This window comes from Hydra vulgaris, chromosome 14 (assembly GCF_038396675.1).
Source record: "Hydra vulgaris chromosome 14, alternate assembly HydraT2T_AEP".
NCBI classification, from domain to species: Eukaryota; Metazoa; Cnidaria; class Hydrozoa; order Anthoathecata; family Hydridae; genus Hydra; species Hydra vulgaris.
Window position 1 is genome coordinate 24002326 of NC_088933.1, and position 13218 is coordinate 24015543.

The window sequence follows — 13218 nt, forward strand, 5'->3', positions numbered from 1 at the left end:
CTACAAATAATTTCACTTTAGAATTTCACATGCGGATGTAGATAATCTTTCAAGTTTAATAACTAAACAAAATGCTTATGTCAAAGATTTATAAAGCTTTGTTTTAAAAAAATAGTTTCCAACATTTTGCTTTACTTGCGATTTACAAAAAGAATGGGGGTTTAAATTTGCTTCTAAAATCATAACTAATGTTTTTTTTAACATTAAGAAGAAGATAATCAATGCCACTGATGAAAAGATGCTAATAAAAGTTTTAAAAGTAGAGAGAGAAAAAAAAATAACATTAAAAAAAAAAAAAACATAAATAGGTAATAACATAACAATAGATAAAAATTAAATTCCCAGTCTTTTCAAATTAAATATGTAATGTACAAATGTAAAAACATATAATGTAGGCAAATATATATTATAGACAAATATATACATAGATATATACGTTTATGAATACACAAATTGCTAGTATAAAAGTACAAAAATACAAAAGTTTTCTATTATTACCTTTTTTATTCGTTATATTATATTTCTCCTCGTAATATTACATAAACTATTTACTCATAATATTACATAAACTATTTCATCAGTCCAGATGAGATATAATAATATGGACAGCCATCTTTTTTTACAAATAGACCTCTTAGAATTAAAGAATAGTAAATAGTACTCTTCGTTTAAACGAAGTGTACTATTTGTTAAAACGAAAAGTACTATAGTAGGCCATAGTTGTTATATATAATTTATATATTTAATGTTGTAGCAAAAAATTGAATAATAAAGTAAAGATGTATGCTGATAACTTAAATATAATTGCAGTTACAAATAAGACGATAACACTTTCTGCAGCTTGATCTTGACTTCTTATTTAACCGGATAAAAAATGATTAATTGGTTTTTATAAAGATAAATGTAAAATTGTGCATTTTGGTTGTGATAATCCAAAATAAAGTATACTTTAAAAGATATAGTGCAACCGTAGTAAAGTCATTATAAAGAGACCTAGGTGTTTATATATCAAACAATTAATTGTTTGATATATAAACATAATTGCTTACATTAATATACTCACTTTTAATTTGCTTTACTTACTATTTTATCAATTTGGTTTTCCCATTTTAATTTAAAATGGGAAAACTACATTTTAATTTAAAATGGGAAAACTACATTAATAAAATAGTAAGTTGAGCAAATTAAAGTTGAGAAATTAAAGTAAGCAATTGAAGATATAAGTGGATGAAGGTGTTTTGTTACTCCAATGTGGAACGGAGGTACTTGGAGTTATAGTTTTGAACATATTTTGTTCTAGATATCTTATTATAGAAAAGATATGGAGCAATATATAGAAAAGATGTGGAGCAATATAGCAAATAAAATAGCATTAATAATAATAATACATATATATTATTACTATTAGATATGATATATATTATTACTATTAGATATGATATATAATATATATATGTATATATATATATATATATATATATATATATATATATATATATATATATATATATATATATATATATATATATATATAATATAAAAAAATATTTAAAAAGTGGAAAAAATAGAAGCAAAAAGGGCAATCTTTTGTTTAAAGTCATAAACGTCATCAAAGTTAAAAAAGTCATAAAATGTACACTAAATTCATGATCGGAAGAAAACCGAGTCAGCATAAAAGAAAAACAACATTCCAATACCACGATAGCTATAACCATCAAATAGAGCCAATATGGCTATAACGAACTAAATAACAATTATATGGCGACTATTTGAACAATAGTGTTTACTACATGTTTTTTGTTATTGAACGAAATTTGTGTATAAATAGAGTTTTGTTGTTGTTGTTTTTAAAAAACAAAAATATAAAAAATGTAATTGATATAGTTAATGTAAAAACGGTTAAGATCTTAAAAATATAAGTTATAATACATATTCGGTATTATTTGTGATTGCTCGGATCATAATTAGTAGCAGAGTGTAGTTTTTTCAACACAGAAGAATGGTAAAAAGAAAAAATCAAAAATCAAATAACCAAATGGAAGATCAGTTAACCGTTTAAAACAAAGTATCTGCATTGAACAGGAAGATAATAGTTCTAAAGTTTTGGTTTACTCGAACTAAACATCAAATTATTCAGCAAATTGGAGGCAATGAACCCACTTAGCATGCAGTGACAACTAAAACGAGTTACACGAATTGAGTAATCAATTAACAAACACTCAAAACAAAGCTCTCGAGATAATGGTTGAGTTATCAAAGAAATACGAACTTCTGGAATCAAAAGAAAATGTAGGAAAACTCAAAATGAAAAACTAAATGACGAACTTGCGGAAATTATGGAACATGTAAATGAATGGATATTGCTATCAAGTATGAAAACAGGTTAAACGAAAATGTTGAATCTCTAAAAAAGTTTGTTGTTAAAGAAGCAGATTTTCAAATAGCAGCCACGGAGACTCTACATGGTTTAAAAAAAATTACTGGTAGCAAAGCACACGAAGGAGATTCTTACTTTGGTAACAGTGATCCAAAAAAAAAAAAAAAATGGATACAGAAATGTTCTATTTACAAAAATGATCATAAAATATGGTAGTGTCCAACGTTTCGAAATCAAAATATTAAAGAAAAATAGGAGAGACCAAAGAAAAATAAACTCTTCTTCAAATGTTTGAATTCTAACCATTCTTCAAAAGAATGCAAGAATACAATAATGTGTAGGATTGACGGCTGTACTCATAGTCGTTTGCTTCACAAGAAAAGACATATAAATGAAACAGTTTCTGAAGATTTCAAGGAAAAAGACAAGATAATAGAAAATTCTCTTACGTCGAACATCCAACCTCTTTCAAAACACGTCATAAACTGCATATCTTTTAGAACATTGCCAGTTATTCTTTGTAATAGAAATAAAAAAGTTGTAGTAAACGCATTGCTTGACGATGGAAGTACCAAGACGTATTTGAATTCTTATGTAGCGGCTGAGTTGTCACTGCAAGGTAAACATGATAATGGAAAAACTGATTCTTTTGAAACGATGCCGGTGAAATTCCAGTTGGAATTATTGAATGGAGAAATAAAAATTACAGTGGAAGCTTTTGCAGTTAATAATGTATACTTAATAACTGGAAACTTAAAAGCAGTTAATTGGGCAATTTTGTCAAAAAGTTGGAACTATCTAAGAAAAATCGAATTCCCAATCATTGGACCAAAACCAAAAATTGACATTCTAATCGGTGTGGATTATGCTGAGCTGCACTGTGCAATTAAGGAAGTAAAAGGAGAATTTAATGAACTAGTGGCTCGACTCACACCGCTTGAATGGATATGTATTGGCGAAGCTGTTGGATCTCTTCAAACCCATTTTACGAAAATAACATCTAGTACAAAGGAAATAGAAGATGCAAACAACACCATTAAAAAGTTATGGGAAGTTGAAGGCGACAAAGTGATGCAATTTAGAAAAAAAAAAAACAAGCCCAGAAGACTCTACCACCCTTAATATAGTAACTAATTCGCTAAAAACAGAGAGCGAAAGATATGAGCTAAAATGACCAAAGATAACAGAATTATCAAAGATAATTAATAATGGAATTACCAAAAATAATTATGGAAAGATAATAAACAGCTGGACAATAATTATTCAATGGCGTTAAACAGACTACAAAACACGGAAAAACGCCTTATGAAAAACAAAAGTCTTGGAGAAGAGTACAATAATATTATTAAGCTTTTCTCCAAGTATCCCTTCTCTTGATACTCAAGAGAAGGAATACTTGGAGAAAATCAATAAAAGAAATCTTGGAGATGGTTGGTCATTTTTGGAAACGGTGGATGCGAGAATGGCTTCTATCTTAATCAAAGAGATATAAATGGAATCAAGAAAAATGCAAAATAAAAACAGATAACATTGCGTTAGTAATTTCTCCAGATACACCCAGAGGACATTGGCCGCTTGATCGAATTATGGAAGTCTTTGAAGGTAAAGATGGACGCGTAAGAGTTGTGAAAGTTAAAATCGGCGAAAAAGAACTTATACGACCAATTACAAGATTGTGTCTTCTTGAGTTTGGCAATTATGAATGTTTGATAAACTAGAGTCTATCAAAGAGGGGGAGAAAGATCGGAAGAAAACCGAATCAGCATAAAAGAAAAACAACATTCCAATACCACTATAGCTATAACCATCAAATAGCGCCAATATGGCTATAACGAACTAAATAACAATTATATCGCGACTGTTTGAACAATAGTGTTTACTAAATGTTTTTTGTTATTGAATTTTTATATAAATAGAGTTTTGTTGTTGTTGTTTTTGAGATACAAAAATATAAAAAATGTAATTGATATAGTTAATGTAAAAACGGTTAAGATCTTAAAATATAAGTTATAATTCGGTATTATTTGTGATCGCCATCGGATCAAATCATAAACAAAAATGACATTATTATATGGCATTGGGTAATAAACTTTCGCGTAAAATGCTCTCCGTGGTGGTGTGGCAAAACTGCAAGGACTTATTGAAGCACCTTAATATCTTCAAAAAAATGCACACAATTACTTATTATATAAAGACAAAACAGTTTAATGTGTGTACTTTTATATTTTGTATATTTTCATTTTTATTATTTTATTTTTATTTGAACTTTTATAATGGTAGCTAACCTGCATTTTTTTGTTTAAAAACTTTAATATTGTTAAATTTTTTCCTTTTTTAAACTTAAGTTTTATGATTTCTTTTTTGAGAAAAATTTCTTTTCGAAAAATTTCTTTTCAAGAAAAATTTCAATACAAGTCTTGACGTTAATTTGACTCAAATACGACGCCAATTTGACATCAATTTAAAAATACTGTCTTTTAGAGCAAGTTATTATTATTTAATTATTTTAAAACTAGTTGTAGTATCTCAATGAAGCAATCATTTTTCCAATAATTAGGTAATTAAACAAGTATTTGTAATACAAAAATAAAAAATACAGCTGCATAAAACCATAACCGCTCACCAAGCATTAGTTGTTTTTTTATTTTGAAAAAAAAGGACGAATGCTTACTTATAAAGAATTAATGGCAATTAAGTAGGCATACATTACTTCGGAACTTTGGAAGACATATCTGTTGACGTACTAGGGACGGGTCTAGAGAATGACGTTTTGTCTATTGAAAAAAGAAAATTATCTTGAACAAACAGCTTTTGGTTTTGGTTGTTTAAAACCAAATTTTGTCTGTACTTCTGAAAGCAAATTACTAGCCGAACTTGTTAATGAAACTAATTATTTAATTTTTGAAAAAATTTTTGTGTTTTTAAGAAAGTTGACTTAGTCATGTAAATCTGTCTACAAACAACTATTTCCTAAATTTCATAAAAATACTCCAAAAATGTTATTGAGATATTTAAAATTAAAGGGAATAAAATTAAATATTATTTAATAAAAAATGTGCAGTTTACATTTCAATGTAGTTTATGTACGACAAAGTGCAACAATTAAAATCAATAAAAAGACAATAAAAAATCAAAAAACTAAAAATCTTAAAAAAAACTAGACGAAACCTTTCTAGATGAAACATTTCTAGATGCAGCATTTCTTGATGCAACATTTCTTGATGCAACATTTCTAGATGCAACATTTCTGCAAAACTAAATGCTACAGGCTCGTAAAACTAAATGCAAATAACCAGATAAACCCAGTTAGCACAGGACGATTTTAAGACGTTTAAAAAACTTATTAAAACAGATTTTAACGTTTTTTAAACGTTTTAAAAACGATCTGTGCTTACTTATTACTAGTCACGGTTCAGTTGCATCAAACTTGTGCTTACTTCTACTAGTTACGGTTTAGTTACAAAAAGACCTTATTTTTACTGAGATTCTTTTTAGCGTAATTTAGAGTTGGTCTTGCGTAACAAGAGGCATCAAGTTGGCAATCAAACATCTGAATAATTAGAAAAAGCAGAACTTTTTGGTGTTTCAGGTATGACATTTTTTTGTGGTGTTTCAGGTCTGACATTTTTTTAGGTTTTGCGCACTTTCAACGTAGATAAGGCGAATTAGTAAAACTCAAATCGAAATTAAAAAAAAAAATTTCATCTTTGACTATCTATAACTTAGGATTTAAACAAAATGTAATAAACTTAAACTTTTTTTTTTTTAATTTAATACAAATTCTTCTGCTTGTATTTTAAAAAAGTTTCGAAGAAATTTTTTCTGTGTTTATGCAATATTTAAAAATTTTATAAAATCTCTTTTCTTTAGGGTTTTGCTCAGTCGGTTTGCTTCAATTTGTTTTAAATAAAATTTAAAAATATCCTTAATTCGGACGTGCTTATAGACCATAAGAGATAGAACTTTAACAAAGTGTTTGAGCCAAAAATTTCCTAAAAAAAACATGTTATTTTTACTCAAAGTTATAAGATTCTCCAATTAACAAGTAAAGTTAAACAAAAAAAAATTAGAAGCAGTAACAGCTCTTTTTCTTCTAATTCCTTGAGGAATATTCTATTGTTTAAATTTCTTTGCAATAAATAAAGCACCAAGAAAAGTCTTCATTTAGGAATACCATTAAAAATGCCATCTTGAAAGGCACCTCAATGAGCAAACACGAACTCTCCAAACTTAAATTTTTATATACTTATGTCAAATAAGAGTGTTATGTAAAAAATTGCGGTGATTTGAGCCTGGGAGCGAAAGAAAAAAACCAAAATGTTTACCACAACTACCCCAAATTCGAGGGCATTGATATAATAAAATATAAATTTTACTTTACACTAAATTTAAATTCAATGAAAAGTTTTAACTTTCATTTAATAATATTTTAGCGTTTGAAAGTAATGACAATCTAAAGTTTCTACACTCCCCAAAATGTATATTTTGTATATTTTGCATCGTCATAACTTTCGAACATATCAGATGAAATTAAAAGTCTGTCAACGAATTTAAATTTAGTTAATGCTATTTAAAAAAATACTTTATCAACTTGATGCCCTCAAATTTTGAGTAGAAGTGACAAACATTTCGGGGTATTTTTATTCCTCGACTTAATTCAACTCAATTTTTACGTAACACTTTCTTTTGACATAAGCATAGTCAAATTTACGTTTGAGGTGGGCACAATTTTTACAAACGTCGTATCTGAAACATCAAAAAATCCTTCTGCTGGGCCTGACAAGAGTTGCAAAGCTCTTATTTATAAATAATACATGATAGGATAATAAATAACATAATACTCAATAAAAATAATATAATATTAAGATAGAACAAGTTATACGATAAAGACATATTTAAAAACGTAATCTGGAGACGTTTAAATTTTAACGAAGTGTTATTGTCAAAATAAAAACTGAAGTTATTAAAGATTTTTATTCACATAAATACATTAAAAATTAATATAACTTCTTTGTTTTTCTTTTATTATATTGGAATAAGATCTTAAGAAACTAAACATATAAAATAAACAAGTTGAAAGAAAAAAATCAGACTTCGTATACATTGTAAAATTTGCAGCAGTTAAGAAAAATATGTTCCCGTATCTGTTAATTTTTATTATTTTTAGCACAAATACGACTTTTTTTTAAATATTTATTTACGTGCAGAGAAGAAGTGTAATTCTCTATTCTATTTTATTAAAACAACTTGTATCATAAATGTGGGAATAGCACACCAAAAAACAAGTTCAGATAGTTATATCTGCAAGCATTATCTGTTACATTTGGTTACTTTACACCACAACTTTGTTTCGGACAAACGTTTGCAAATGCAAGTTCGTTACGTGCACGTATACACGATTTTTTTTAAACGTAAAGCACGTTTATCATTAACAATTTATGTCTGAATAATTAATTATAGTTTTTTAAAACCTTCTTTAGATAAATGAATCTCATTTGGGGTTTTCAGTTGTAAACCGTAAACAATTAATTTGGAAAGAAAAAAAATGTTTTTTGCGTCTATGAAATTAGGAGACAAATTAGCAGTACGAATAAAATCTATATTTATGCTTCAAAACATTTGTCTATAAATTTTATACTTTGTTTTCATTTATTATTAGGTTGCGCCACTTATCGGGTGCATTAGCGTTGCTGCTACCTTAGCTGTTGGATCTTGTATACGCGGATTAAGAGCTCCCGATGTGGTGTAAGTAGTGCTTTATGGCTGCAGTTTCAAACTTTTTAAACGAACATTTTATTTGCTCAATCTCAAAGTACACTAAATTTAATATGTATTATGATAATTCAATCAACATTCAAAATATTGAAAAAGAACAAATTAGAAAAGTAACCGAGACAAGTTTTTTAATATTCATTAATCGTAATATGACAATATAAACTTTGAATATGAAAAAAAATTTTTTTTGAAGAAAAAGATCTCGGTTTTTTTTTGTTAAAACCAAGTAAATATATATAAAAACATAAAAGGTCTAAATATAAAAATTATAATTGATCAAACTCTTTAATAATATCCAATCAAAATAAAAATATTTATAGCATTTCACAAAAATTTCAACATTCATAACATGTTCAAAGAAAAAAGTTTTTTTTCTTTACTTGGTTTTAAAGATGAAAAACGAAGAAAACCGAAAATAGATATTGAAAAATCAAAATCAGGTAAGACAATTCCATCATATAGATAAGGTGTTTAATAATTTATACAGAACTGATTAACTATATTTAATCAAAAGAGCTCGTTTTAACAAATTACTTTCTTAGTTAATTAAAGTGTTCTAGTATTTATTAAAACACTTCTCTCAATTTCTTGAACTTCATCCTTATCCATAAAAATTAAAATTTTTGTTCTTTTATTATTGAATATATCTTTTTCAAATTTACAAATTCAAAAAAAAAAAAAAAAAATGTAAGTATATTTTTAAATATTTAAAAAAAGAGTCATTATAATTATGCAGGTAAAACAGACTAATAAACTATATAGACAAAAACTACTTTTTGTTTTTTAAATTAAAAAATTTTAACGTGTGCATCCATCCATTCCATCCAGAAACAATGTATTGTTGATATTTGCATTTTTAACTAGCAATATTAAAGGATTTTAAAAAACAGCATAGAAGCCATGTAATGTTTATAACCCCTCATTTTAGTGGTTTAATAGCTCTCACATTTTGGAAAGACTCAAATTTTAAGATTTGGTTTAACTTTTGTTTCCAGTCTTAAATCACAGTAATCTTTATGAATTTATTATTAGGAATGTATTTTTATTCAGACAAAAAATAAAACAAAATAAAAAATTTATTTTAGAAAAACTTTAATATTTTATTTTAAAATTTTAAGTAAAAATTATAGAATATATTAAATTTTAATACTTTAAATAAAATTTAAAATACATTAAATTTTATAAACTTTAATTAAAATTTGAAATATATTAAATTTTAAAACTTATAATTAAATTTTAAAAACTAATACAACAACAACAACAACAAGCTATATTTTAAAAACTTAACAAATAAATATAATGCAGTTATAGTATAGTACAAATAAATAAAATCTAAAAAATATCAAATTTTAAAACTATAAATAGATAAAATGATTTAAATATATTAAACTTAAAAACTTTAAATAAAATTTGAAATACAATTAGTTCTAACACTTTAAATAAATAAAATCTAAAATATATTATTTTTTAAGTAAATAAAATTATATACATATATATTATAAAAAAACACGTTGAAAAATAGTATTTAGAAACTTTTTTTTTTTTAGAAAACAGAGCGCATTTTTTAAGGATTCTTTCCCCTCCCCCTATCCTCCCTCATTTCATTTCTAAAATCGCCTCTGATAAGTAGTTATCGTTTTTTACAACGTAGCACAAATTTGGGAATTAATTTTAACAAATTTTCAGGTCAAATACAAAGTAGAATTTATTAAATTGTTTTACCAGATTGTCACGTTCGCGAAATCCAACTCCATGGAACCAAATCTCTCCAACTCAACAAGTTAAGGTAGGTAAAAAATTCTTTTTCTAAATTCTAAATTTTCTAAATTTAAAAAAACTGTTATTTTTGTAATATGGAGAAAAAATTTGAACAAGGACGAAAATCGCAAATCAAAATTTATTTCATTATCCCTACTCACAGAGTAGAGATAATAAAATTTATATCAATAGCATTTGATTAATGTTGGCTTAAATCTTTGCCTAATTAATTGATCCAATGCACAAACGGTTATTAGTTAGCATGAATATACTAGCGAGAAACCGTTTAAGCCGAGAAATATGCTACTAGCCGCTCATTGATCAATTCTATTGGTCAATATAAATAAGTCAATATATATATAAGTGCCAGTAAAAGTGCGTGAGAACTAGTTTAAAAAATTCCTCCAAAAAATTTCCTAGTGGATTTGCAGTAGAATATTTGCTGGGTTGATTCTTTTCAACCCAGCAAATATTCAAAGGGAACAAGTATCAAGTAACGTTTTTTTGACATATGAACATATTTGAATAAATCATTATAAAAAGAAAATACTTGTATTGTCAGTATATTCATATATTTTTCTTATAACTTTATTTTAATTTTAAGATGTTTAGTCCTTACGACTACTCAAAACTTGAATCTGCAGTACCACCCGAGTCGCTTGAATCGTTGAAGTAAGTGTATCTAATTGAAGATAATATACTATGGCTTTAAAAAAATATCATAAAAATATGTATTAAAATAAATATGATAAGTTTATAAATACTATTTGTATTATAGTATATATTCTGAAATAAATATGTTGAATATTTTATTATAAGATTTATTTATTAAATGCAGAAACAATATGAAATATATTATAATAATATAAACTATATAAATATAGCATTAAAGGTTATTACAAGTATTTTGGCAAAAAACTTTATTAATTTAAATTTTGTATTTATTTTCCGTTTTCAATTCTGTAAAATTTATTATACAACTTTTCTGTACTTCATTAAGATAATCTTCCCACTCTAAAGTATGATTACTCATTAAGATTACTCCATTAAGATAATCTTCCCACTCTAAAGTATGATTACTCATTAAGATTACTCCATTAAGATAATCTTCCCACTCTAAAGTATGATTACTCATTAAGATTACTCCATTAAGATAATCTTCCCACTCTAAAGTATGATTACTCATTAAGATTACTCCATTAAGATAATCTTTCTACTCTAAAGTATGATTACTCATTAAGATTGCTCCATTAAGATAATCTTTCCACTCTAAAGTATGATTACTCATTAAGATTACTCCATTAAGATAATCTTTCCACTCTAAAGTATTATTACTCATTAAGATTGCTCCATTAAGATAATCTTTCCACTCTAAGGTATGATTACTCATTAAGATTACTCCATTAAGATAATCTTTCCACTCTAAGGTATCAAAACCAATGATTAACGGTACAAACCAATGATTGCGTTAGCTAAGAAGTTATATTCTGTATCTTTATTATTTAAATTTGAAAAAAAATTAAATTTTTTTACATTGCATAAAATATGTAATATCAATTAATTCCTAACATAACAATTCCTATAATTGTTAATTTTTAAAAATTTTAGTCTTGCACGAGCCATTAGTTCCCAACCACTATTTTAAGCTACTAAAATACTGACTTGAACGTGATATCTTTGAATTACTCGGTAGACACTTTCAATTTCTATGGTGATGATGATGATATATATATATATATATATATATATATATATATATATATATATATATATATATATATATATATATATATATATATATATATATGCTTCTTTTGTAAAACTAAAATTTGAATTTTACTATCGACGTCGCAGGCCAAAACTATTTTTTAATCTTTAATTGAAAAAATTTAGAATAAGAATAAACCTGGTGGAAAATTGAATTATTTTTATCCTAACTTTCAATCTGCATTGAAATTGAAACCTTTTTTAAAGAAAACCTTGGAGATGGTACTTCCAGCTGAATTTTTAAATCTTCTTGATATTGCTGACTCAGATGACGAATCTCCAGAGCAAACAGAGATGTCTTCAGATGAAGAACTTTAGCTTTTGACATCATCCGGCTACTTTAATAGTGCCTTTTTCATAGTAGTTATTTTGAGTTCAAATATAAAATACTCTAAATAAACATTTGTTTTTTCTTTTATATTTCCCATAGCTTAATAAGAGTTATATAGCAATTAGGAGTGCTTCCCAATTCTTTGAAAACAACACTAAAGCAAGGTTTAGTGTTGTTTTAAAGAATCGGAAAGCACTCCTAAAACAAGGTTAACAAGTTTATTGAAAATGGTAAGTTTTTAATCAAAACACAGAAAAAAGCAAAAATAAATAATGATTACACAGAGACAACAACCCACACTTAAAAATACGAAAAATAAATAAACAAATACCTAGCAAAAACGAGCAAAAAGTGGCAAGTGATTTTTACACATCATTAAAATCAAAACCTTAGCCTATCTGTTACTTTAAAAAAAACAACCTGGAAATGCTTGTAAGTATTACTAATAACTTATAGTTTGCTATTCACTATCAATTGATAGTTTATAGTTCCCTATTCACTATCGATTATTAATAGCTGTGTTCATTGATTCACTGTGTCCCACTATTGGGGCACAGTGAATAACGTAACACAACTCACCTTAAACCTTTCTGTGAGCCGTTAGATAATAAGTATTTGGGTTTTAGTGATTTATGAAGGACATAATCTCAATTCTTTCGCCTTGAAAAAAATAAATTTTAACTTTTGCTCAATTTCAAGAATAAAGTAATCCGATCCGCTTTGCCCCAATTTCCCCTATAAGTAAATAACAAAAGTGCTACGTTTAAACTTCTGTAATACAGAATATGAGTTCTCGCCATAAATCTAGATACTATAAACGAAAAGAGCGACAAAAAAGAGGTATGATTTGAGGTATGAGCAACAAAAAAGAGGTAACCATTTAAGTGCAAGAAATGAAACGTAGTTTGTTGGAACTTCTGCGCTTGAAGTACAATCTGATATTTCGACACTTTCTTTCTATACCGATTGTGCCAACATCGATATTGGAGCGTTAAAATTAAATTTAGCACCAAAAAAATGTAAAAAATGTTATTCTTATAGGTCCAGAACCTCACCCAACAATATTTCCTGTTGATAAACACGGTAGTCAGTTCTCTACGTATTTTTTAAGCTTTCAATTGTAAAATAAAGAAATAGTATTTCGTGATTGGTTAGTTTTGAGCAACTCTAAAAATGCTCTGTTTTGTTTTCCTTGTCATTTAAGTTATAA

At 26.5% G+C, this 13218-nt stretch overlaps 1 protein-coding gene across 1 annotated transcript; it reads left to right on the forward strand.

Annotated features, from left to right (window-relative positions):
* The first annotated feature begins 7871 nt into the window (after window positions 1–7871).
* On the forward strand, window positions 7872–10843 carry LOC100204623 (normal mucosa of esophagus-specific gene 1 protein). The gene is made up of 4 exons (XM_065817583.1): window positions 7872–7961; window positions 8037–8122; window positions 9878–9938; window positions 10515–10843. Exons 1-4 carry the CDS (start codon window positions 7923–7925, stop codon window positions 10584–10586), a joined length of 258 nt encoding a protein of 85 aa, XP_065673655.1. The 5' UTR covers window positions 7872–7922; the 3' UTR covers window positions 10587–10843.
* Window positions 10844–13218: the final 2375 nt, after the last annotated feature.

Coding starts and splice junctions, on each gene's coding strand:
- LOC100204623 (XM_065817583.1), top strand. CDS start 7,923: ATGTTTTTTGCGTCTATGAAATTAGGAGACAAATTAGCA. Junction 8,123..9,877: donor TTAAGAGCTCCCGATGTGGT/GTAAGTAGTGCT, acceptor TTGTTTTACCAG/ATTGTCACGTTCGCGAAATC. Junction 9,939..10,514: donor CTCCAACTCAACAAGTTAAG/GTAGGTAAAAAA, acceptor TTTAATTTTAAG/ATGTTTAGTCCTTACGACTA.